At 42.8% G+C, this 24,282-nt stretch overlaps 1 protein-coding gene across 1 annotated transcript in view; it reads right to left on the bottom strand.

The window, feature by feature from the left end:
- TPBG (trophoblast glycoprotein) overlaps window positions 1-22,938 on the bottom strand; it is a 77,932-nt gene extending 54,994 nt beyond the window's left edge. The window contains exon 1 of the mRNA XM_090035534.1: window positions 17,266-22,938. Coding sequence (XP_089891660.1) covers window positions 21,654-22,796 — 1,143 coding nt within the window. The 5' untranslated portion in view covers window positions 22,797-22,938 and the 3' untranslated portion in view covers window positions 17,266-21,653. The remainder of the gene's footprint in view (window positions 1-17,265) is intronic.
- Between the last annotated feature and the right edge of the window lie 1,344 nt (window positions 22,939-24,282).

Genomic DNA, 24,282 nt, shown 5'->3' with positions numbered 1-24,282 from the left:
GAGGACATTTGGGAATTACTGGCTATTGCTAAAAATAAACTGAATGAAGTGTTTTACATCTTAGGCATATAATATTTTCCACTCATATTTCTCTTGCTACTGAGAAATGTATGAATACTCAGGAGAAATGGACACTGGTTAATCAATTTGATTTTAAATGATGAATCTGTTCAGATGAATTAGAAAAAAATAATTCTAAAGTAATATTTTTACTTACTTTTTATATGATAACCCTCAGCATAAATTGGAATGTGATTTGAAATTCTGTTAATTCTGTTACACTGGAGTGAAAAGTACAGTCAGGTGAAATAATTCAGCTATCTATTAAATTTCATTTACTTTTATATCATATCACTCTGCTTGACTAAATATACCCCAAAAAAGAGTTGAGTTGATCTGTTGTCTGTGGCAAACATCAGCGTGATGCTTGTGCCTTTGTCTTATGTTGGGAAAGGAGGGTGCATCGCTGTAAAAATGCAATCGTTTATGAATGTGGTGACTGTTTTGATAAACAGTATTGGAAGATAATTGGATTCTTATTTTTATGGACAGCTGAATTTGCAAGAAGCAGTTTACAGGTATAGTATTACTTGCATTATATTAAAACATGAAGCAGCATTAGACATTGTTGAAAACCAAAAGATAGAGTTGCAAATGATTTGGAGGCCTAAGAGCTTTTGATAAGCAATGTAATTAGTATTTCTGGATCAGTGGAAAGTAATCATTTTTTATATATTTTGAAATGTAAAAAAAAAAGTTTTAGCTTGTAACTTATAAATGATCAAAAAAACCTATTTAAAAATAATAAAACCTGAAGCAAGATGCAATTATTGCTAACCTTCTCTGATCTTTTATTTGAGTTTATATGGCATGCCGTTTACAGTGACCCATTATGTAGAAGCTGAAACTTCCTCCCTGGAAGCCTTTTAAAAGAAAGGTTATAAATGTTTTATGTTGCATCTCAGGGTATTATGTTGTTTCCCCAGGAGGCCAAATCTTTAGTGCATAGCTTTCAAAATGCAGCAGGTTAGCTATCTGCTTCCTCATCTTACTGTCTTCATCAGCTAAGTGTTCTTTATGCTAACCATGAAGTAATGAGTGTCAATGAAGGTAATTTATTGGTACTGAGAATGTGTGTACCTGGGAACGTATTATATGTTCAGGTATGCTGATTTTTTTTAATGATATCCATTTTCTTGAATATCTATTCCTCCTGATAAGGATAGTCTGGATAGTCTTTACACAACGTTTGATACCTCGTTCCTAAAGCTCTTTAATGACTTTTGATTTAAGAAAAAAACCCCTATCTTCTAAATTAATTTAATACAGCTGTCCCTTATATACACACTTACACCCACACAATACAGTATTTCTGTACAGATGTGAGATAAATCACTTAAGAACAGAATTCATAGATTCATAGACATTAGGGCTGGAAGGGACCTTGAAGATCATCAAGTCCAGCCCCCTACCCCAGGAGCAGGACATCAGCTAGGGTCGAAAGATCCCAGCAAGATAAGCATCCAAATGTTTCTTGAAATAGTCCACAGTAGGTGCCTGCACCACTTCTGGAGGGAAACTATTCCAGGCCTTGGGGGCTCGGACAGTAGAGAAGTTTTTCCTTTATTGAAAGACTTTTTTTACAATGTTTTGTTGCAACCTGAAGCATGTAGTATTACACTGGACCTACATACTGCAATCTTTTCTCAGGCAAAACTGGAATTCAGATAGCACATCTGAGATCTCTGAAACAGAAGTGTAACAGGGCAACTGACCTGCCGTGGCAAGGGCAGAGTTGGCAACAGCTGCTATGTTGTGATCCCTGTCTTCCCCTGCCAAGTGGGCACCTGGGGTTTTTGTCCAGTTGCCCTCATTTCCCTTCCCCCTTAGTTATGCTAAGTTATGAAAGATGCTTTCTGTGAATCTCCCAGTCTTCCTCTACTAGAAGGCAATGCTTCATATCTTACAAGGCATAATAGATTAAAATATATAGCACTAACCCAGGGGTGGGCAATTATTTTGGCTGGCCGGCTGCTTAACAAGTTTTGGTGAGCTGTTGAGGGCTACCCAGCCCCACCCCTTGGCAGGTACTTTGACACCTGGTTGCCATCTTGGGTCCAGAAGCCCTGACCTTTGCCACTGGAAGTCCCTCCCCTTGCCCCTGGAAGTAATCCTTTTGGGAAGGGGGTTGCCATCTTGGAACCAGAAAAAAAATTATACTAAAAGTCAAACATCTACTAAAAACATATTTTAATTCAAAAAATATTTTTGTCCTGATTTGTGTGTTCACATAGTGTACATGGAGATGATTGCATAATAGCTCAAAATGAAGTCTTACTCCTGTATATTACTGGGGGGGGGGAGGTGTGGATGAGTATGGTGGGTATGGGGTTTGTGGGGAGAAGGGGTGTGTGTACAGGTGTGTATGTGGGGGGCTTGGGGGCGTGGGTATGGCGTTTGTGTGGGGAATGTTTGTGGAGATGTATGGGTGTATGCATGCATGGGTGTGGGGTTTGTGGGGTGTTGTGGGTGTGTGGGGGTGTGTGGCTGGGCACTGGGTGTGCCTGCCACTTTAAGAGGTTGAGCAACCTGTTAAGTCACCAACAAATTGGGGATCAGGGCTAATTGCTGAGTCAGCTGACCCAGACGGCTGCAGGTGTGACTACCCCTGATCAGAGGAGTCACCTGAGTGAAGGGAGTCTCCTGATTGGAAGAGGGCTGGGTTTACACAGGCTATAAGCCCAGACCCTGAGAGCAGGGCTGGCAGTAAGATCTTGGGTGCTGGTGAAGGAACATCACCCAGTAGGAAGGCTGCAACTCCTGAATGCCAGCAAGGATATTAACATCTGGAGGTTTGGGTAGGAACTAAGGGGATGGAGGAGTGGGAACTAAGGGGATCCAGTGTGGGGTCCAGAGCCCCGAGAAGGGGCTGAGTGCCTGAGACCTGTGGAGAGGAGGGCTTAGGACAAGCCCACAGAGAAGCTGTGTGCAGAGGGGTTTTGTGCAAGGTCAGGAGGGGCCCGCCCGGATGAACAAAGAGAAGGAAAATGCTGCCATAAGGAAGACCTATGGAAGGCTCTCAGCTTGCAGAAAGAAAGAGAGGGGGGCTGTGACCTATGGAAGAGCTTGAATGGGAGGACCCACAGAGAGGAGAGGGCTGTCCTCCAACCACCAGCCCCTTGGAACCTTGACTGGCCTATGCTGGGGCCAGGGCCAAAGGGTGAGAGAGCCCACCATGAAAGACAGCCAGAGCCTGAGTCTCTACTGGTCTGGTGGCAGGGCCAGAGCCCAGGAGAGGCACAAAGATCCTTGTGGGGCCACAGCTGAGCGGGAGGGGTAAGGAAGCATGTAGCCCAGGATAACAATGGCTGGTAGGGGGCCGAGTGTGAGCTGGGGGCCAGGGATAGAAGATTCTATGTGAAATGGAAACAGGGCCAGGGGGCCTGGTGGTTAGCAGCTCAGGAGGGTCATAGGGCATCTAGGGGAGAGCCTGCAGAGGTATGGATAAGACCAGTCCTGGGTAAGACCTAACACTGAAGCCTACTGGAGTTGGTGTGGTGGGGCTACCTGTGGCAGGGCAGCCTTCGTGAAATGCCACATATGGGCCATTCCAGGGAAAGGTGAGAATGTGGTGCCAGAAAGCCTCACTGCCACTGCCTTGTGGGTGACCCCATGGAGGGGGAAGGCTAGGGGAGCACACCTCAAGAGAAAAGCACTTACCAGGGGAAGATTGGGACTGTGCATCCAGAGGCCCAGCAAGGGGCCTGAGGCCTAGACTAAGGACCAGCTGGCATACTGGAACTGGAAGGGTCCAGCAGCCTGGAGAGGGGCCAGGAATAGAGTGTAGGGCAGGATGGTTCTGAGGGCCTGGAGAGTGGCCAAGGAAGTTCATCCTTGAGAGGGGCCAGGAGAGAGACTGAAGGATCTGGGGGCCTAAGGAGTGGTTGGATGAGACTGAGAGGTCTAAGGGCCCAGAGAAGGGCCAGAGGAGAGACTTAGGGGTCTGGTAACCAGAGAAGGGGCTATGAAGAGAGACCAAGAGGTCTGAGGCCTGGACTGGGGCTGAGAGAGGCCTAGAGAGGGGCTGTATCAGCAATGGGTTGAACATCTGCAAGGCATGGGTTGTGGTGTAGGAGTGAATGCGGAGCCACACAATTAGCCCTTAAGTCTTGAGGTGCTATGTGGGGGGCACAATTATGGAATGAGGCCCTATGAGGGGCCTGAGAGCTGGTAGAAGCTGACAGGGGCTCACACAAAGGCCTGTGGGCAGCCTCCCTATTGTCATAGTTACCATCAAGGCATGGCAGGTAAGACAAAGTCACGCTAGAGACAGAACAAGGCATTGCTCCAAAGTCTCTGGGAGAATATCACAGCCACACCTAGGACCCAACCCTGTGATGGGGATGTGTGTGTGTGTATGGTGGGGTGGGTGTGTGGCCCCCCCCACAAACACATACTGACACCCATTATATACAACCCCTGCTACCAGCAGAAGCAGCAGGTGGTGGGCTCTTGGGGTGCTCAGGGCAAGGCCTGTGGCTGGTGGAGCCCATCCTGCCCCCCCCCAGCACACTGTAATTGTAAGCCCCAGAACTGCACGTGGCTGGGCCACTAGCTGCACCGCATGGGGCTCATGTGCAGTTCCCAGGCTCTGTGGTCCTATCACCCTGCCCTGGGCCCCCATTGACCCTGGGGGACCAGCGAGGGCCCCACGCTCCCACCCACCACTGTCACTTCCTCTGGCTCCCTGACTGCCACCATTCTCCCTTCCCCTGACCTCCCTGCCACCAGCTGTTGCTTCCCTACCTGCAAGGCTGGGGTCAGGGTTGTCCTACAGGTGAGGGTTAGAGCATAGAGTGCACTGCTCCTGCAGAAGTGAGTGGGGCTTGGCTCCATGCGAGCACAGCAGGGGCAGCCTAGGGCTGGGCCAGATACAGTGTACTGGTAGGCACCTGCCCACAGGCAGGATGAATCACCTGGTGGGCCGAATACAGCTCGCAGGCCATATGTTGCCTGCCCCAGTACTGATCCCATAATCCTCTCCTTCTCTCTGCTGGTCACTCCAATAGTATCCCTTGGTTACTTATAGTACCTTATACTCTCTCTGTGATGAAACCTTTGTACTGAAAACAGTTACATGGCAGAAGGTGTAGAATGATGTTTGGGGATATCCACAGGTTTTGTTAGTCACATGGAAGACTTTGGGCATTCAATAAAGCATGAGAAAAGCATGTTTTTGACATCCAGTATGCAAGTGTCATTTTATGCCCTAGGGATGGTTATATCCTATTCCTGTGCTGCCACTCCTTCCACCCATGATGAGCCAGCAAGCTAATGTCGTGTTTCTGTTCAAATTGCAAGTAGTCTAATATGTATGTGGACATTGTAATAAGCTTGTTAGGATCCAGAGTTAATGCCCATTCTTGCTTAATGAAGGCTTTTGCACCATTTCCTGAAGTTGTTATAGGCCTTCTGTAGCCTGAAGTATACTCCACTGCTTCTGTTCATCCATTAGACTTTGACCACTGTACAGTAGTACATACATCACTAAAGTACAGGCAGTTCTTGGTGGAGAATGAAGTTATCAGAAGAAAAGAAATACGTCACCACATCATTTCTTTATAAATGTTATTAAATTACTTGATTTTATAGAGAAAGTGCATGCAAGTGAAAAACTACTCTTGCAAATAAAAACCCAGCTGCTGGAGTGTCATCTTCAAAGTGCATGGCAAATGTTAGCCTATCAAAAATAAAGTTAAATCAAACCAATAAAAAAGAAATCAAGCATTATCATGTGAGTTACACTTATGAAGTGATACTTTCATATAGCCTCTACAAATGAAATGGAATATTAACTTCATTTTCATAAAAAGGAAGAACTTGAGATGCATATAAAAATTATTATGAATAATTAACAATGAGCTTGAAGCAGTTATCTAGCTAAGCACTGGCATTTCTCACTGGCACATCTGGTAATACTCACAGAATTAGGTTTTTCAATAAATGGCTTCCCCAAGATAAATCGTACTTGTGGCTGTTGTCAATCACTTTACCAGCTCAAACAAGATTTTTATAGAACTTCAGAGATGAAAACAGAAGTTATTAATATGCACTGGGAATTCTGCTATGATAGTTCACATACCAATAAAGTGTACAAGGTTTATGGGAATGCCGTCAAAATCCTCCATTTGAGAGGTGACATCAAAGTCCATACTATGACAACTATATGATTTGGCAGTTCAGTGGAACCTTCTTTAGATCCAGAGGCCAAGGACAATAAATCACTCCATACAGGGGTTCTCTCAAGGGCTCAGACATGTCCCTAGATCACAACATGCCAACAAAGCATTTTTGTAGCCACCAATACACTCTGCTTTGCTTACCCCCTAGGGTGTGAGGAGTTGGCTGATGGAGCTACATACCAACTGAGTGAAATTCTTTGGCCCGTTAAATACAGGTCAGGTTTAGATTAACGTAATGATCTCTCTTGGCCACAACACCTCCAAATATTTGCATAGTCACTGAATGTGCCCCAGCCCTACCTCCCACAATCTCCTCTGTACAGTTCTTTCTAGGACCCAACTTTGCTGCACTGTAAGGGTTTAGCCTTCCTGTACCAAGTCCAACCATTTCCCCACCATTCTCCAGCAGAAACCTATTTGCCTACAAAGGGGCTGAATTGGGAGCAGAATTTGGGATCTCAGGAGGAGCTTTTAAAGATAATTTAGTACAATTCTTTTGTTTTGATCCACAGGACACAACTTGTTTTGTTTTCCTAGCATATGTTCATTTGGCTCAGCAGGATCATGTACTTCAAGCATTACATTACTTGTTTAAGGCTTAATTCTGCCTTTGGATGCTTATGTACAACTTTCACTGAAGTGTATTACAGTTATGTGCACAGAATTAGGCTTTGGGAGTTTAAATTCTATAGGGCATTGCAAAGTGGTTCTTTGAAAAATAGGTTAAGAAGCTGAACAGACACATACCTACTTGGATAAAAAGCCTATTTAAGATAAATATTTCTGTACACGCATGAAATCCTAGCTCTACTAAGGGTAAACATTTGGTAGTCAACAATTTAGCACAAAAGAAACACACTTGGACATTATAAACAAAATATATTAAATCAAAGAATAACAGTGTTTTATGTTACTCTAATGCAATTCTGAAACCAAAATTTCTATAGCTTCTAATGGGCCCAGATAGTTCCTCTGAAATGTGCATACAGAGGGGAGACAGCTGTTCAGGCCAGTCCTTCACATTAATTTGAAGAGTTTAGTTGTCTCCATGCCATCTTCTCCCACCCTCAATCTCCTCACTGTTTTGAGGGTTCATTGAGAATACAGATTCGGTGTCAGACCAACACAGAATATGCATTCTTAATGAACCCTCATGTAGATATGGACTATGGACTCACTAAGCCAGAAAGATTACAGTCCTCAGTAGCAGCAAGAAGTCTTGTGGGTGATATTTTTTGAACCAATTGCATGGTTGGGACAGACACAGACAAGCTTTCAGGTATCACAGCACCCTTCAGGTTTCTGGGACAGAAGTAGATGCAGCAGAACTGAGTAGCAGATGAAAAAAAGGCTTGTGCAATATTTTTGTAGAGTTCTTCCTAATACATGCATTCAATCACACTTTCATCCTTTAAAATTATTTTTACTTAATGAGATTCAATGGTATGTATGACTTGCATATTGCCTTTTAAAAAAAAGGCTTGTTTTTTGCTAGCTGCTCTAGAATGAGGAAGTAATTTGCCAAGCATGTCTGGCAATAATTACTTGCTCACTTTAAAAAAGATCCTGAGGTTGTTTCACAATCTGTCATTAGAAATGTTTTTTTTTTCTCTAATGGAGTTGTATTAAAACCGAGCACTGCAGGCCCACAAAATGTAGTGTATGTAACGCTTAGTGCTCATGCATAATGCTCAGCTACTTTAGGGATGTTATGCTGTTCATGGTTGTAGTCAAGGTATACTCTTATTCTGTTAGGGTTCTGAATATAAAATGAATACACTATGTAAAGTTTCTGAGAAATATTATTTATTTATTTCTGATGTAGGGATACCTAGGAACCCTGATCATAGAATAAAGCTCCATTGTGTTAGGTGCTGCACAGACACAGAAGAAAGGCAGTGCCTTGCTCCAAGAGCTTACAAAACAAGATAAGACCAACCTTCCAAAAATCTTAATTCATGTATTCAGAATGCCTTCCTTCTTCTATTTATCAAATCAACATTACTTTTAAATCATGAAGCTGAGCTCCTACTGACCATGGGTATCTCATTAATCAAAATCAACAAATAGCTCACATCAGTATGCACTAGCCTGAATGATTCCATGGATGAAGCCTAAACTTTATTGACATGAAAAGTCTTTCCCTTCTCCCCCTTTTCTGTCACCAAAAATCTGATATCCTCATGAATCCCTTGTTGAAATTAAGCCATCAAATGAAAAGACTATTTTCTTGAAATTGGTGATGCGCCACCTCTCTCTGAACACTTTTAAATCATCCTTGCCAAGATGGTTTATAACTGGGGTCGTAAACATACTTCTGATGATCGCCTTTTCATAGTTAGAATGGCCCAATTCACACAATGATCAGGTCCTTTCAGGATTCTCTGTTAAACATACTGTAGGGACTTCAGTCTTCATGCATACTGTGCTTACTTTGCAGGCACAAAACAGCTGCAAAGCGAGCATAACAGACCACAGGAAGGATAAGCCTCAGTGCAAGAAAATCCCTACAGTGTCCTAGAAGCAGCTCCTTAGAGTACCTCAGTGACTCTTTGGGACCACAGGGTGCTGGAATACTTTAGTGATTCAGTCAGATTTAACTAGCTTGTGGAAGGGTACTGGCCCCACACTTAGCTGGCCCAAGATAATGGAACTCAACAGTGACTGAAAGCCACCACCATACACAAGGATCCCTCTCCAGCAGTATATGATAACAGGGACCAAGGTTTAAATTCTCCCCTTCTAAAATTATGGAAGGAAGATACTGTACCTGAACAAAATACTAGCTACAGTATATGGATAATATTGCTCAAAGCATAAGTATTTCTAGCACATCTATCTCTTTGTTTATTACAAAACTGTTTAGTCTCCCTGCTTGGTAACAAATATAATGGTCTTTGTTCCTATGAAAATATGCACAAATAGCTTCTCAGTCCTCCACTCTTTATTTTCTAAAACACATATGCTAGTGGACATACTTTGTCAAAGTGAGAGGAAAATTGTCAAAATACTGACAATGTCTTATTGCTGAAAACACAATAAAGTGGAGGCAGGGTAGTGTTTTATGATAAAAGTATCCATCCAGGATAGGTTTTCATTTAAATGCTTTAGAATGTACAACTTGTAAAACATGACTTAACTGAGTAATTTTAGCACCTATTATCCTATAATATCTTTCCTTCTTCAAATGATAAACAGTAGTACAATAAATACTTAACAATTTACTAATTGCCTCGTTATTTCCTTATCTAAGATGGATGTACCAGAGCATATTTTAATATAGGAGAAAAATCTTGCTGTGAAAAATATCTTATAAAAGCTTGAGTAAGAGACAAATCTTAGCCCTAATTTCTAAGTATAGTGGTCATGTCCACCCTTAACACATGGCAGGGGGGGACTTTGGGTGTATGTGTGTATATGTTTTTTGTCTCCTGAAGCTAAAGTCTGTGCTGTGTGAAATGGGATTATGGAGAAAAAAAGAGAGTATCCTTTTAACCTTTCAGTTGTAATGGCAGCCAAAGCAATGCATCTGAAAGCCAAACCTTCATTCTTCAGTGCAGTTTTAACTGCACTGAAAGGCTAATCATTGCTATTTCAAGATCTACTCATGGAAAGGGGGACACTACCACATGGAAAATGGGTTTGATTCACCATGGATCTCTAGATCCTCTGTAGATCTTGTGAAGGTGGATGTAGTTCATAAGCTGAAGCAAAGATAAGTTATGCTAGGACAGTGCTGTTTTCACCATTAAGCCCCTCCTGCAGGTATCCCACATGCATATCCTGTCATCATGGCTTCAGAAATTTACAAGAAGAGTCCTGAAGCTTCCAGCAGACTTTACTGTACTTCTAAATACGTGCACAGTTTATTTCCTCTTGTTTTGCAAAAAGAGACAAGGCTATCTTTGAAAGCTAATGTATATTTTTGAAAGACCAGTGTCTAACAGGAGAAACAGCTAAACTGCAGAACCTTAAATAAAATTGTCTAGTCCTTTTTTTCTGTAGGGCTAGAGGAGAACTTTTATAGATAAAAGAATGCTTTCTTGTTAGGGGATGCCAAAGCGTATAGGATGAAGCCTTATGCGGAGTTAAGGACTAAGTCCTCTCCAACCTTCTTTGATCTTGCTTCTCTAACAAACACAAAACAACATGGCAAGACAGCATAAAAACATCCAAAACAAAACATTCAATTTATGTTTCTTCCCCTGGGGAGAGGATGAGAGGACAAACATGACAGACATGGGTCACATCACTTAATACTCTATTGGAAAGCATTCAGACACAATGGTGATGACTACAAGATAAAAAGAAAACTATACAGAATAGAACAGGTAAAGAAGTCTGGTATTGACTGTTAAGTTTATTAAATATTTCGTGTATTAGCTGTGATTCAAGCAAAATCAAACACCAGAGAATAAATTCAATAGACTGAATTTTTTTGTAAGAAATTGCATCCTTGTCGAACTTGAATTCTTAAACTTTCACTTAATTTTCCAGTGAGTACAAGAAGAATTGCAATTGCCTAGATTTTTAGTCCTGTCTCATTTTGTGCATAACCACGATGATGTAATAAAGACCTTCTTGTACACTGTAAATGACGAATTCTCTATAAATCTCTGTTTACGATCTTAAAACGGAAACTGGAGCATATATATTTGCATGTTTGGAATTTTTAATTTCATCAATAAAGTCTGTAGTTACTATGATGATTTTCTGTGGGAGACAGTCAAGATTTTATTGTCTGTTAATTCAAGTTACTCTTGCCCATCTTCACTTTTTCAAAGAACAACAAAAACACATGAGTCTGGGCATTTTTACAGTATAGATATCTATTTTGCCTTAAATATGTTGCAGCGTTGCAGATACTATACATAAATATGTGAAGGGATAGTAACTGCTACCTCTTAGAACTTTTTGTAAATTTTCTTGTAGGGATTTAATATTCAAATAATGGCTGAGTTTGTGCCTGAGGTTAAGATAATGATTCTGGCTGAGTAGATGTATCAGAATCATCCAGTCTAAGTTTGTCTCCTACAAGGTTGTGAATTAAAAAAAAATAGGTCAAGTCAGTGAATGGTACTTCAGCTCATTTTTCAAATCCCATTGTATGAGATATATTCTGTCCTCATGATTTGTGATCATAAAAATTGCTAAAACTACAAAATTCTGAAGAGCTTTATTCAGAACAACAGTAACCCCTACTGGATTGTGACTGTCTCCCTGGAAACTTAGGAAAGAAAACATCTTGTACTGCTTTGTGGGGAAGGCATAATCTTCATAACTATTATGCAGAGCCAGTCATCCCTGTGTTTGCAATAAATTTCTATGTCATCATTTGCTGGACTAAATTAGAAACTCTGCTGAATTTACACTCATGCTCACTGAAAGACATCTGTTCCTTGTAAATTCTAATTTAGAGCAATGATGTAACAACATTGTTTTTATTTACAGATAAATTATGCCAGTCATTTTTCTTCACAGTTAATACTTAAGCACTGTAGATTATTTTCTGGAAATATTCAGCTATGAATGTCCTTACATAAAAGTAATATAATAGAATTATCCCAAGATATTGAAAGTGTGCCCCAAACCAATACAAATGCTCTACAGATAGTCTAGATACACCAAGCTGAATGGGGCTGGGAAAAGAGGAGAAATAATGGTATTTTGTGTAAGTTCAAAACAAGAGAACTGTTAAGTAGCTATCTTACTTAAAAGCAAACTCCAGAAGTACAAAGTTCAATTTCTCCACCTCTACACAAAAAAAGAAAAGAAAAGTATTTCAATACTGCACTCTATTACAACGCTTTATTATCTCAATTTTTTTGCTTGTTCCAATTTTTTGCACACTGGTTCCTTAGTTTTTTCAGCCATCGTACTTTTTCAGTAGTTCTGGTTTGTGCTGGGCTTATGTTTTCTTAAATCCCTTCTACTCTTCTTTTCTCAGTAGATAATAAATGCCTGCTACAGGCACTAAAATCCTTTCTTGTTAGTGGAAGGCCACTTTTAATGTAGCCTATATGGCCCTTTTAGTGGCTTACTTATGCAACAGGACTTACACTTAGTACAATGGACACCACTGGCATTGGAAGATGCCTTGCCATTCACAGCCCTGATCCCCATCTGGGGGTAGGAACAGGCACTTTTCTCTCAAAACGTGGCTAAAGAAGAGGTACTTTGACTGAAGCATTTTAATTAAGTCTGATTTTAAAGTAAGGTTGAGTATCATTTCTGCAATGAAAATAAAAATGTGAAGACTAACTCCAGCTTCAGGGAAGGAAAGTTGTGTTTACCAAATTGCTTCCTCAGACCAAAGCCTCCCACTCCCACAATCTGAGATCTGGTTCCAAAAGTCCCACTGTCCTATCTCCCATGTTTCTGGTATGCCTGAAAACTGAGAAAAAGGTGCAGACATGAAAACAGGAAATGCCAAAGAGAAACCCTAAAAGTCTAACAGTAGACTCAACCATCTTAAATAATTTGGTTAATAAAAAGCAGGTAATAGTATTTTATTTTCTGTATTGCTGCTTTCATACAAAGTGCATCCTTGATTGCCTAATTATACAAAGCAGTCAAAACCAAAGATGGTGAGAAATGTGAGGGGATAAAAGAACATTAAGAAAATAGAAGATAAGCAAAGCAAGAACTGCAGGAAGGATGCTCCATCTGGCAGAAGTGACGGAAAAAGCTAAATGTGGGGAGGGAACAAAAGAGGGAGTGGAGAAGTAAGCCTCTCTCCAAGCCTTTCAGACACAAAGATTTGCAATACTGTCTCCAGATATGGACTGTTTATCAGTTTTCCTGCACCAAGACAGAAACACTACAACCTTGAACTTTAGGGGTGTTGGCAAAGACTGTGGAACGTGATTAGTGTCATATTTGGGTGCTTAGCTTAAGGCCTCTTAAAGAAGATGAATTACATAAGGTGAGTGTTCAGGAGTTTTAGAGAGTCAAGCTTCTTTAAAAGTTTGGCACTTTTGAAATTCTTGGCCACTGAACACCAGCAGCTCCTCATGACGTCAGGACAGCTGTGGGTATTCAGGAGGTGCAGGACACAAAGCTTAAGGGTTTTGTGACATCTTATCTTTCCCATATTTTAAGTCTCTTAAGATGGGAGTGTCTTCAGGTTATGGCAGGGTAAGATAAGCCAAGTGGGCTCTATGCATCTCAGGGAGAATTCTCTTCAGGTGAGGATTATTTTTAGCTTGTCTTAGGTAGCTCGTGTTGTAGTAAATTAGACTGTTCCACAAAACCAGTTTGAGTTGGAAGCAATTCTCCAGAATCCTAGGACGCACTGCTCCCCGCTCCATCCCCGTGTGGATGATTCATCCTCCAGAACATAACTGTCCTGGACTGACAGCCCACAGCTGGGAGAGCTCCAAAGTAAACATTTCCCTCTACCCCCTTCCCTCTGCACTCCATCCCCTCCCATGCCTGCCCCTCCGCCTTCATTCTCATTTCTGGCTTACATTTATCCTCTCCTCCCCATGCCCTCCAGGGCTCTTTCACAGCTCCCAACTCCCCACCCAGCTGCAGCTGCCATCCCTGTCCTGGGAACAAGGGAAGCTCCCGTACCACTCCAGGGCTGAAGTGTGGCTAGCCTCAGCCCAGAGAGCAGTGGTGGTGGTAGTAGATGGGCAGATTCTCCCTCCCTGCCTGCTTCCTGCTGGTGGGAAACACCCAGAGACTGGGGTCAGCCCAGGAAAATGGCAGCAACAGGTGGGTTCACCCACCCTGTATGCTTCCCCCCAAGGTGTTTTCCACCAGCTGGGAAGCAGGTAGGGAGGGAGAACCCACCTGCACACTGCCACTCTCTGGGCTGATCTCAATGTCTGCACAGCCCCTGGAGCTGGACAGGAGTTTCCTGTCCCTGCGACAATGCCTGCAGCTGCAGGTGAGCAAGGAACTGTGATCTAGGGAAGAGCCCCACGTGGTGGCAGGGAGTAAGCCCTGGAAGCTAGGAAGGGAAATGGGGGGAGGGGCTGGGGAATGAGCTGTGAGAGGTGGGGAGGGTAAGATGTAGGCAGGGCATAGGTGATGCATGCTTCCTGTGGCTGGGGGGGCATGGCGACTGCCTGCAGGCAGAGATGTGGGCGACGGTAGCAAAGGGTCCCCCTGCAGCCAATTGCAGAGCCTGGAAGTGCCGGCAGCATGCCTGGAAGTGCCAGCGGCACTTCTCGGGGGGCACCAGCGCTCTGCCTGCTCCCCCTGCCCGTTGCCTAAGCTCACTCTCAGAGGGTACACGTGTACCCCATGCACCCCCTACGCATCGCCTATGGAGCAGAGGGAGCTTGGCAGCTCCTAGCCACGCTCCTGCTTGCTCTTGTTCTAGCAGCAAGTCCAAGCAGTGCAAGTCACAGAAGATATAAACATCCTAATCATAAAGCATAACAAGACCCTACATATTGCCTGAAGTTGGCACCTGAAATCCACAGAGAGACTTATGTGCTTAAGAGCAGGATCCAAGGAAGCATACATGCTAGGTCAGCAGCTGCCTAATTTAGTCAATAGGAAATGCCAAGATGGGTGTGTTTTCAGGACCTGGATGTCTTTCTGAGGTGTAGAGACCAACCTGTTTCCAATTAGGATTCACAGTCATGAATCGTCTCCTGGAGTTATGCACCTATACCAGTCCTTTTCCCATTCTTTCTTCTTGGTTGTTACTTAAAGCTGGCTTATGCTGCTCAGTTTCAAGTGCCCCAAAATTACATCAGCATGGGCATCTGTTTACTACCTTGCTATTTTTTTTGTTGCTTTGCTCAGTTTGATTGGCTAATTCTTAATTTCACTAATATTAAATTAAACTATTTTATTGTACTAATAGCAGTGGCACTCAATCTTTTTGGCACCCGCTGCCAGGTCTGGTCACAGGCCAGATTCGGTCTGTGGGCCTGATCCAGTACACAGTGTTGGCCAAGCCAGGCCTGATGCTGTGTGGGATCAGCCCGCTAGGCTGTTAGCTAATTCCAGTTAAGTGACCATAACCCAAGTTTAAAAACTCTAAAAAAGACCAATCCAATGGATTTACAGTTAAACATGTCTGTTTAGTGGCAGCCAAGAATGTGGCAAAACAATTAAAAAGTGAAGTCCAGGCAAAGACCAACAATATATTTGGGTATATATTTGTGACAATTTATTTTAACAAAGACCAAAACAAAGACCTCAAACTTTTGCAAGGAAACACCAGCCTTTACTCTGAAATTCTACTTTGTCATGTTCAGAATGCTCCCACAGAAAAGGATTCTTAAATGAAATAGTTTTCCTTAATACATTTTTTTAGGGATAGGTAAGTCTGTGCAAGTAACTCAGAAAAGCTCTTTCTTTAATAGTTTGTCATAATAAAGGAGCAAATGCTACACATCACCATGATTCATTCATATAGTGGCAAACTTTAAAATACAGATTTTTGATCTAAGTAAAAACCTAAAAATCCATTTTAAATAATGTTAAAATTGACTCTTAATTTGAAAAAGTAAGTAGTAAATATATTCAAAGTTAGAAATATAAAACTATCAAATTACACTCAAAACAAGAGGAATTATGAGGATACAAGCCAGTACATCACTTGCTTAATTTAATTTTAAAATGCATTTATTCAATCTATGTAGAAATTGCTTTTATCAGCAGTTGTTAATGTAAATTTGCACCACAGTAACCAATATGTACTGCAAAGAAAAAATATTTTGTCTTTAAAACCACACTGTAACATTGCCTAGGAAGATTTGAAGTACTTAAATCAAGAGAGCAAGCACACATCTATTTGCAATCTGATGGACATGGTATTTTGGCTTTGTTATTCTGGCTTTGCTGAAGAATCATTATAGCGTCAGTACCCCAGATCTAATAACTTTACAAATCTCTTGCATGCATGAAACTCCGACAATAATCAAACATACTAGAGTAACTTTGTCAATCTTTTATCACAATATCTATTAAAGTTCTTTACTGTTTTTTAGATGCAAGACATTCCCTTCATATATAATTTTTTAAAAATGTACAAACTCAAAAATGTCACATTATTTCACTAGCATGCCATCATGCTGGGCCATACAAGAGAGAAAATGCTGTCCTGTGAATGCTTTGAAAACTGAAAATAATTGCAAATTTTAAAGTGTTAAAATATAAATGTATTTGTTAAAATAAGTTATATTTGTTTACTGGTTTCTCTTTTTATAATTTTGATTTAGGATTACATTGGAGATATAAGGCCTAATCTAAGGCTAAGTGTACCTAGCAAAGAAGTATTTGTTCAGTGTGAAAACATATGATCCTTCAGCAACATCAATGTTCTGGCAGAAGTCCCTAGTTTAGGTACTGCACTTAGATGGGCAGTGCAGCTTATTTCTCTCAAGATGGGCAGATGGGTGAGAAGTGGCCACCATCCTGGTACAAAGTACAGATCTGCTAGTATGTATTGGTAAATTCACACCAAAAGCACTTTGCTAGTATGCTATAAAAATATTCCTATACCAGTAATGTGCTCCCATGAACATGTATAGATATAGTCTAACTAAAATTAATGCATGTCTTTGACTAGCTCATGCTCATAATACTGTTAGAAACACCAAATTTGCTCTCTGATAATTGCAAAGACCTAGCATCTAAAAGAGCACTGAATAAATATATACCCATCGGTATATATAAAAAATCCGTTTGTAAAGTATCACTTTACTTTTTGATGCTGTATACATTAACTAAAAAAAATAGTTATGCCCCACCAAATATAATATTTGAAATGCCCGAATTAAAATATTACAGGAAGGGGCTCCATTTGTTTTGTACAATCATGTTGCTATTAGACAAATAAATTATGTGTATATCCTTAATATAAAAAGTCATGGGATCTCCAACAAATACAAGTATTGATTGACCCCATTATCAACTGTGTTCTGATCATAGTTGAGAAATTAAAAATAGGACATCTTATGGGCTTTTTCATAGTTTTAAAAATAACTTTCCTTTGAACCTCCCCTCACAGTATATAAAAATTATTTTGAAGCTTGAAACTGAAATGTTTTCTTACCAAATGTTATTTTCTTCATCATATTCTCACAGAATGATTGAAGGTTGCTGATGAACACTCAGCTGCTGAAGAGAAAGAGAGAGAGTGCATGTCAAATTCTGGTCCTGTCAGCTCTGACAAGGGCCCCTTTAATGTTAAAACTTAACATTAATGAAAATGGTAAATCCCAAAATGCAGTTGCATTCAGGCTTTTTTTTTTTTAATCTATGGGATTTTCATGGCTTTTCTGCAAGTGTATTTAAGGGGAGACAGGAAGGGGAGAAAAATATACTAATAGTTTAGATATGTAACAAATTCTCTGAAAACATTTCTAATAGTTAGAAAAGTAGAGCTTTATCTTGCAGAGCAATGAACTTCAACATGCTCCTGCTGTGTCTACATCTTCAGTGGAATCATTGTCCACCACTGTGTATTAGTTTGGGTAGGGGGCTTCATCTGGCCAGCTGCTTGGTGAGTATTATCAGCGCTTAAAAGTTGGACTGACTTAAAGGATAGATGTGTAATATTCCCAATGGGGTTTCAGAAGTAGTGGTTTAGGTTTTATCTTGTGGAGTATATAAAATGTTATTCTACCTAGCAGATACCAGACTAGGAATAAAAAGATTTGGGGACTTTTCTGCCACTGAATTTGGGCAATAACAAACTACTCAAATTCACATTTGCTCGTATTTATGAGAGTAATATCACAAATCTTTTAATTCCATTCTGTTTTTCCTCTTAAAGAGGAGTGGGCTCATTGTCATTGAACTGTTCTCAGGACCTTGGTAACCTGGTCATCCTTCTTTGAAGCTTTGCCCCTGCTTTAGTGTAGATGCTGTTTCCTATGAAACATGAATATCAACTAGCTGATTTTGAACTTTCAGTTACATATATGTATGTATGTATGTGTGTGTTTATACACACACACATATGTATACATACACATAGACACAAGACACCTTATAGTTTTACATGCTATCATACTTGTTGTCAAACGTTGAATAAAACAGCCCCACCACTAATTAAACTTCTTTGGAAGTAGTAATCAAGTAACACCTCTGGTGTCAAAACAGGATAAGTAAAGGGGAGGGCAGGAACACATTTCAGATAACCCTGTTATTCTGAAGTATTTTAAATACATACTTTAAAAAAATTCTGATGCAGTTTTATAACTCTTTCTGTTGTGGCCACTGAAATACTTCATAGCAGGAAAAGAAGACCATTTCCAACCACCACAGAAGTGGAATTTAGTGATCAAATTCATCCACAAAATACCAAAACGTTCATTGTGAGCCAAAAAAATTGTAGGCATATTGGCTAAATACAACACTGCAACAGGTCAGTGGTCATATGCAAAAATCCACATGAAAGCAAATGATGAAAAACATTTTTACTGCTGGTATCACCAATGTAATATAATTCTACTGCAACAACTTTCAGTTGTACAAAAATGCTGTACAGCACTGATATTTGCCCACTGATAAACACTGATGTGTTAAAGTCTTTAGATATGTGTTATGACTAAAATGGTCAGGTATCTTCCCTGTGAGTAATTTTATACACATATAGTAGTGTAACATGAATTAGCTAGACATGTCTGACCGATGTTTCACAGTATGAATTTTTAACTTATGTTTTAGTGAAGACTAAGCATTCCAGGAGACAGCTTGGCATGCGCATATTTAGATGATAGCTATTGCTATCACTGTTACTACAGTACTACTATTAATTAATATTAACAGATATATTGTAGGAGTGTTGACCAGCCAAAGTTAAGAACTCATTGCTGTTAGCCATAAGCATATGAAGGTGACAAACCTAATAAGAGGTAGTTAGCCATGTTAGTTTGAATGCAAACAGAAGTCAGGCTCTATGCACCTTTACAAACTAAGATATAATCGAGAGAGCACAAGAACTTGCATTCACAACAGCTTGTGATTTCTTGATATATATTGAATTTAGTCTATAAAGTTGCATATCTACCAAGTTTTAAACTCTGGTATAACAATTATCATATACTATCATGGTACAAACTAATATAAATTGTACATATTTTTTTCTATTTACAAAATACTCATGGGCTTTAAAGATGTTGGCGCTGTTTCATGGTAAGTTATTCATACAGTAACTGTACTGTTCTTAAAATATTTAAGTGACATTGGGCAAGTAATTTGTTATATATACATATACATTATTATACTGTAATCCTAATATAATTCATGAATATAAACTAGGAGAAGGAATAAAAGACATTAATGTTAAAATAGCTCACTACATTAGAACCTTGAATGTACCTCCTTTTCCATAACTCCTAAAATTAAATGTACAGATGTATATTTGAAATAATAAAAGAAATCAATGATAGCTTTGAAATCAGGTATATTAACTAACAAAAAGTTAGCCTTATCATAAAATTTTTTTAAGAATGCCACAAACTATAGGTATAAAATTTGCATTTAAAATAGACAACTGTCAAATTAAGTTTAAATTATTTTACCCACTGTCTTAAGAATTGCTTCACAATCATGAACCCTGATGTCAAAAGCAGATATTGACAAAAATAATTATTTAGCTGTTAGAACAAGAAGTGCTAGGTTTATATTTTGTAATATATTTACTACCATTTCAGATAACAAAATAAGAGTTGAAGTACACTACCAAAGGGCTAAAATATGAAGGCAGTTATGAAAGTTTGTGAACAAACCTTTTCATTTAGAATCTACATGTTTATAAGAAAAGTTTGTTACTGATCACTACAGATGATTCAGTTGCAACCCCTCTAAAACATGTCATCAATTTAAATATTAGATATTTTTATGAGTTTTCCTACATTTTGGATTAATAGTTAAAAATGGCACTCTCTCTCTCACACACACACACACACACACACACACACTCAAGCCTGAATATGTACACAAGAATTTTTGAGGATCACTAATTAGCAATTTTTAAATTAAGTTTAGCATTAAATAACATCTCGAACACTCAGGATAGAGACTTCTGCAATAGTGCATGAGGGTTGTAAATAATAAACATTTAGTTTACTGTGCCAAAGTCTGTCTTGATTTACACAGGTTCTTGAAACCCACAGACTTCAGGATGTGGCCACATTTGGTTTGCTGTAACCTATGAAAATACATATTTTTAAAGATAACGTGTTGGTAAAACTTTCTATAGCTTTCGATCTCTCTAATCTCAATTTAAAAAGAAAAATATGGTGTGGGAATCTTCATGCAAACTTCACCGATCTGTAGTCTGACTGTAATACTAAGGAAGAATCTAGCATTTGCCCTGAGGGACAGGGAGAAGAGGGAGGATTATGTACTAGTTGAAATTGGATTCTCATCCTGTGTTTCACAAGTTGCCACATGAATAAGTAAGCCTAGAAAATAAGGGTCAGGTTCAAACGGTATTTGGGCAGTAAAATTCCACTGTGGAAAGGAGTATAAATCCTGTTCCCACTGAGGAGGGTTAGGTGCCTAAATAGCTTTCGTGAATCTGGCCCTAAAACTTTAATCTGGACTCCGATCTCTCCAATCTGTAAAACAGAAGCAAGATTCCCTTGAAATTGGATAGTACAGTTACTGCTCCTTGGAAAATATAATACTGTTCGCATTCTTAGATTTCTGTGCATTGTATTCAGAGTTTGACTATTAAACAGCAAACTTCAACACAGCCATAGTTCCTGTAAGGTTTATTGAACTTAACAGTTGAAACTGAGTATATGCAGTTTATATAAAAAAGCATTCTGTTTTCATGTAAACTGCAGTAAAAGTAACTTTACAAAATAGTCAGCGTCTTACTGAGGTTGTAAGTTTCCCCTAACATGTAAAACTATAAAGTATTTGTGCATGCTCACTATCTCATTTGCTTCTTTGTACAGAGGGATTTGTTAAAAGAAGCTTTGTTAAACCCGTAGATAGTCTATGGAATACGGGGTTTGTTTCTTCACAATTAGGATACATAAGAACAAAACCAGTATTGATGAGTTTAACATTTTTTTCCCAAAAAAGGCTGAGGCAGCTTTTGTTGAATGGTATCTGTATTGGTGCATTCTAAACGCTCCGGTGCACTGGGAGCATCTGAAGAAAGAAAATCCTTTTTTCCTTTTTGATTTTGAACTTCTTTCCCCAAACAAGGGTTGATAGCAAGTTCCAAAGTCAGGTAGGGGGAGAGGGAGTAGCAGCATATTTCTTATGTACAGCCCAACACCATGCACAATTGCTCAATATCTCAGGATAACAGAAAACAATAATGAACTTGACATCACATGGGGGCATATTCCCCACATGGCACAAATAATAAGTCTGTCATTTCTCTGGGAGAGGGGGAGCAAGCATGAGGGTAAAGCTTAAGTCTACATTTCATGCATAGCTATTGTGCGTTGTCTTGCTTTTTCCACAGCTTCCTCAGACATCTGAGTTGGAGCTGAGGTTTGTCAACCTGGGGTCTGCGTTGATCTCGTATCTGTAGTGATATCCCTCCATGTGATCCCTACACGCATCCCTGATATTGTGCATCCACTTTTTGATTCCTTTTCGGTTCAAATACAAAACCAGGAGAAAAATGGCTCCGATGAGGGCCAGGACTATTCCTAGGAAGACGTAAGAAGTCTGGAGCTGGGACTGGATGTCGACTGGCAGGGAGCAGTTCAGGTCTGAGCTGCGGATCTTCACCAGCGGCTTGTTCAACAGGCCTTCGGGGTTGGAGCAGCTCAGCGAGCCCTTGCCCTCCACCTGGTTGCTCTCCTTGAGCCAGTTCACCATGTCCTCAATGTTACAGTCGCAGACCCAAGGGTTACGGCTGAGGCTGATCCTCTGGAGCCTGGGCAGGCTGCGGAGCTGGGAGAGGGTGGCGTTCTTCAGGCGCATGAGGGAGTTGTCGCTGAGGTTGAGGCTCTCCAGCTGGCCCAGGCCCTGGAAGGACACATTGTGCAGGCCCACCAGGGAGTTGTTGCGCAGGTCCAGGTGCTGTAGGCTGGGCAGGGCGGAGAAGATGCCCTCGGGCAGGAAGAACATCCCGTTGTTGGCCAGGTCCAGGTGGGCCAGGCTGGGCAGCGCGCCCCCCTGCAGCAGGGCGGCCACGGCGCTGAGGTTGGCCAGGGCGCCGGCGAGGCTGAGCTCCCGCAGGGTGCTGCTGGCGTTGCCGAAGGCCCGCGGGCTCACGGAGTTCAGCGGGTTGCCGCCGAGGTCCAGCCGCCTCAGGCTGGGCAGGGGGGCCAGGGCGTCCGCCTCCACGGCCCGCAGCTCGCAGCCGCTCAGGCTGAGGTCGTGCAGCTCGGGCAGGGCCGGGAAGGCGGCGGCCGGCAGGCTGCCCAGGGGGTTGCCCGCCAGCGAGAGGCTGCGCACGTCGGGCGGCAGGTCCCGGGGCACCTCCCGCAGCCCGCGGCCGGCGCACTGCACCGTCTGCGCCGTCTCCGAGCACTCGCAGGGCGGCGGGCAGCCCCCGGCCCCGGCCCCGGCCCAGCCCAGCGCCGCCTGCAGCCCCAGCAGCCCCAGCCACAGCGCGGCGCCCCGGCGCGGGCGGGCGGGCGCGGGGCTCCCGGGCGGCATCGCCGCCGGCTCCCGCGCTGCGCTCCCGGCGGCGGCGGGCGCCAAGGGGCCTCCGGCGGTGCCCCGCGGGGCAGGGCTCGGGCGCAGCGGGACGGGGGCAGCGGCGCGAGCAACTTTCCTGCTGCCCTGCCCCTCTACCTCCCCGCGCCAACTCCGCCGCCGGCCGGAGCGGACTGCGAGCGGCTCGGCCCGGCCTCGCTCCGCAGCCCCCGCCCGCGCCGCGCCTGGCCCGGCCCCCGCCGCCAGCACCAACCAGCGGCGGCGGCGGCCGGACGGGGGAGGAGATGGCGCTGGCGAAGCGGCGCCTCCTCCGCACCCGCTGCGTCCCGGGGGCTCCTCCTGCCCCACGCGGCGCTCTCCGGCCCCGGGGCTGCCGGGCCGGGCCCCGCGCTCGCGGCGCTGACGCCCCAGACCCACTTTCCTGCAGTCAGGCCCAGCCCCGTCCCGCGCAGCGACGGCACAAGCTGGGCCTGGGGCTGGGCAGCGGGCCCCAGCGAGGGGAGCCCCAAGCCGGCCGCCAGGGAGATCCCCCCCCGCCTTGTCACCTGGGGTAGCTGGCAGATCTCAGCACACGCCCCCGCGGGTCGATACCTTGGCGCTCACATCGAGCCTGCCATCCCCCCTCCCCAGCCCCCAGCAGGCGATGGCTAGGATGTGGGGCCACCGGGCGGAGCGCTTGCGAAGCCCGAGTCGGAGCCGAAGCAGTAAAGAGCAAACGCGAAGAAAATCTCTCGGCAAAGAAAACAGAGCTCGAGCGGATCTGGTGGCAAGCCGGCCGCTCGCTCGCCTCTGGCAGGGGCGGGGGAGGCCCAAAAGGGGAAAAAAACAAAGATTCTAAAAATAAGTTCTAGCCTCGCAAAATAAGACATGACGGGCTGCAGCGCGCCCGGTGGAGCGTCTCGAGGGGCCGCCAGGGAAGTGCTTTCCCCGCGAACTGCGGGGGGGGGGAGGGGAAGTCTCCATCAAACGGCGATGAGATGGAGACAGTCGCCCTATGTAGGCAGATGCCAACGTTTATGCTTGCAGGGGAGAGGTGTTAAGGCAATTTGTAGAAATAAAAACGATCCGAAGCGGCAACAACTTTTGGCGGGGGGCGGGGGGACGGGAGGTCCTTGTGGCGCGCGAGGGAGATTGGCTGTTACATCTTCCCGACGTGGATGAATGCAGGCACGGAAACACAATCACTTGATTTCACAGAGATGCCTAGTGCAACATGCAATGCACCGTGTACAGTGAAGGACACATGCTACAGCAGTGAAGGGGTTTGTCTGAAATAGATACATCAACTAACTCGTTTAGTTTTCCTGCCTCTGGAAGTATTTTTGTTGTTGTGAAGGCATGAACTGTGCCTGCACTTATTTAATGGGTTTCTTTTCAACCACTTGACTGCCAGTTGTTTGGCAGAGAGAGAGAGAGGGTGAGAACTTACAGAACTGAGAAAGTGTTTTAAAGCTCTCTATTTCTTTCAGGTTTGCATCCCTGTATC

This window comes from Crocodylus siamensis, chromosome 1 (genome assembly GCF_052110815.1).
Source record: "Crocodylus siamensis isolate JL-2025a chromosome 1, ASM5211081v1, whole genome shotgun sequence".
Classification (NCBI taxonomy): Eukaryota; Metazoa; Chordata; order Crocodylia; family Crocodylidae; genus Crocodylus; species Crocodylus siamensis.
This window is presented reverse-complemented; position numbering and strand designations above follow the sequence as displayed.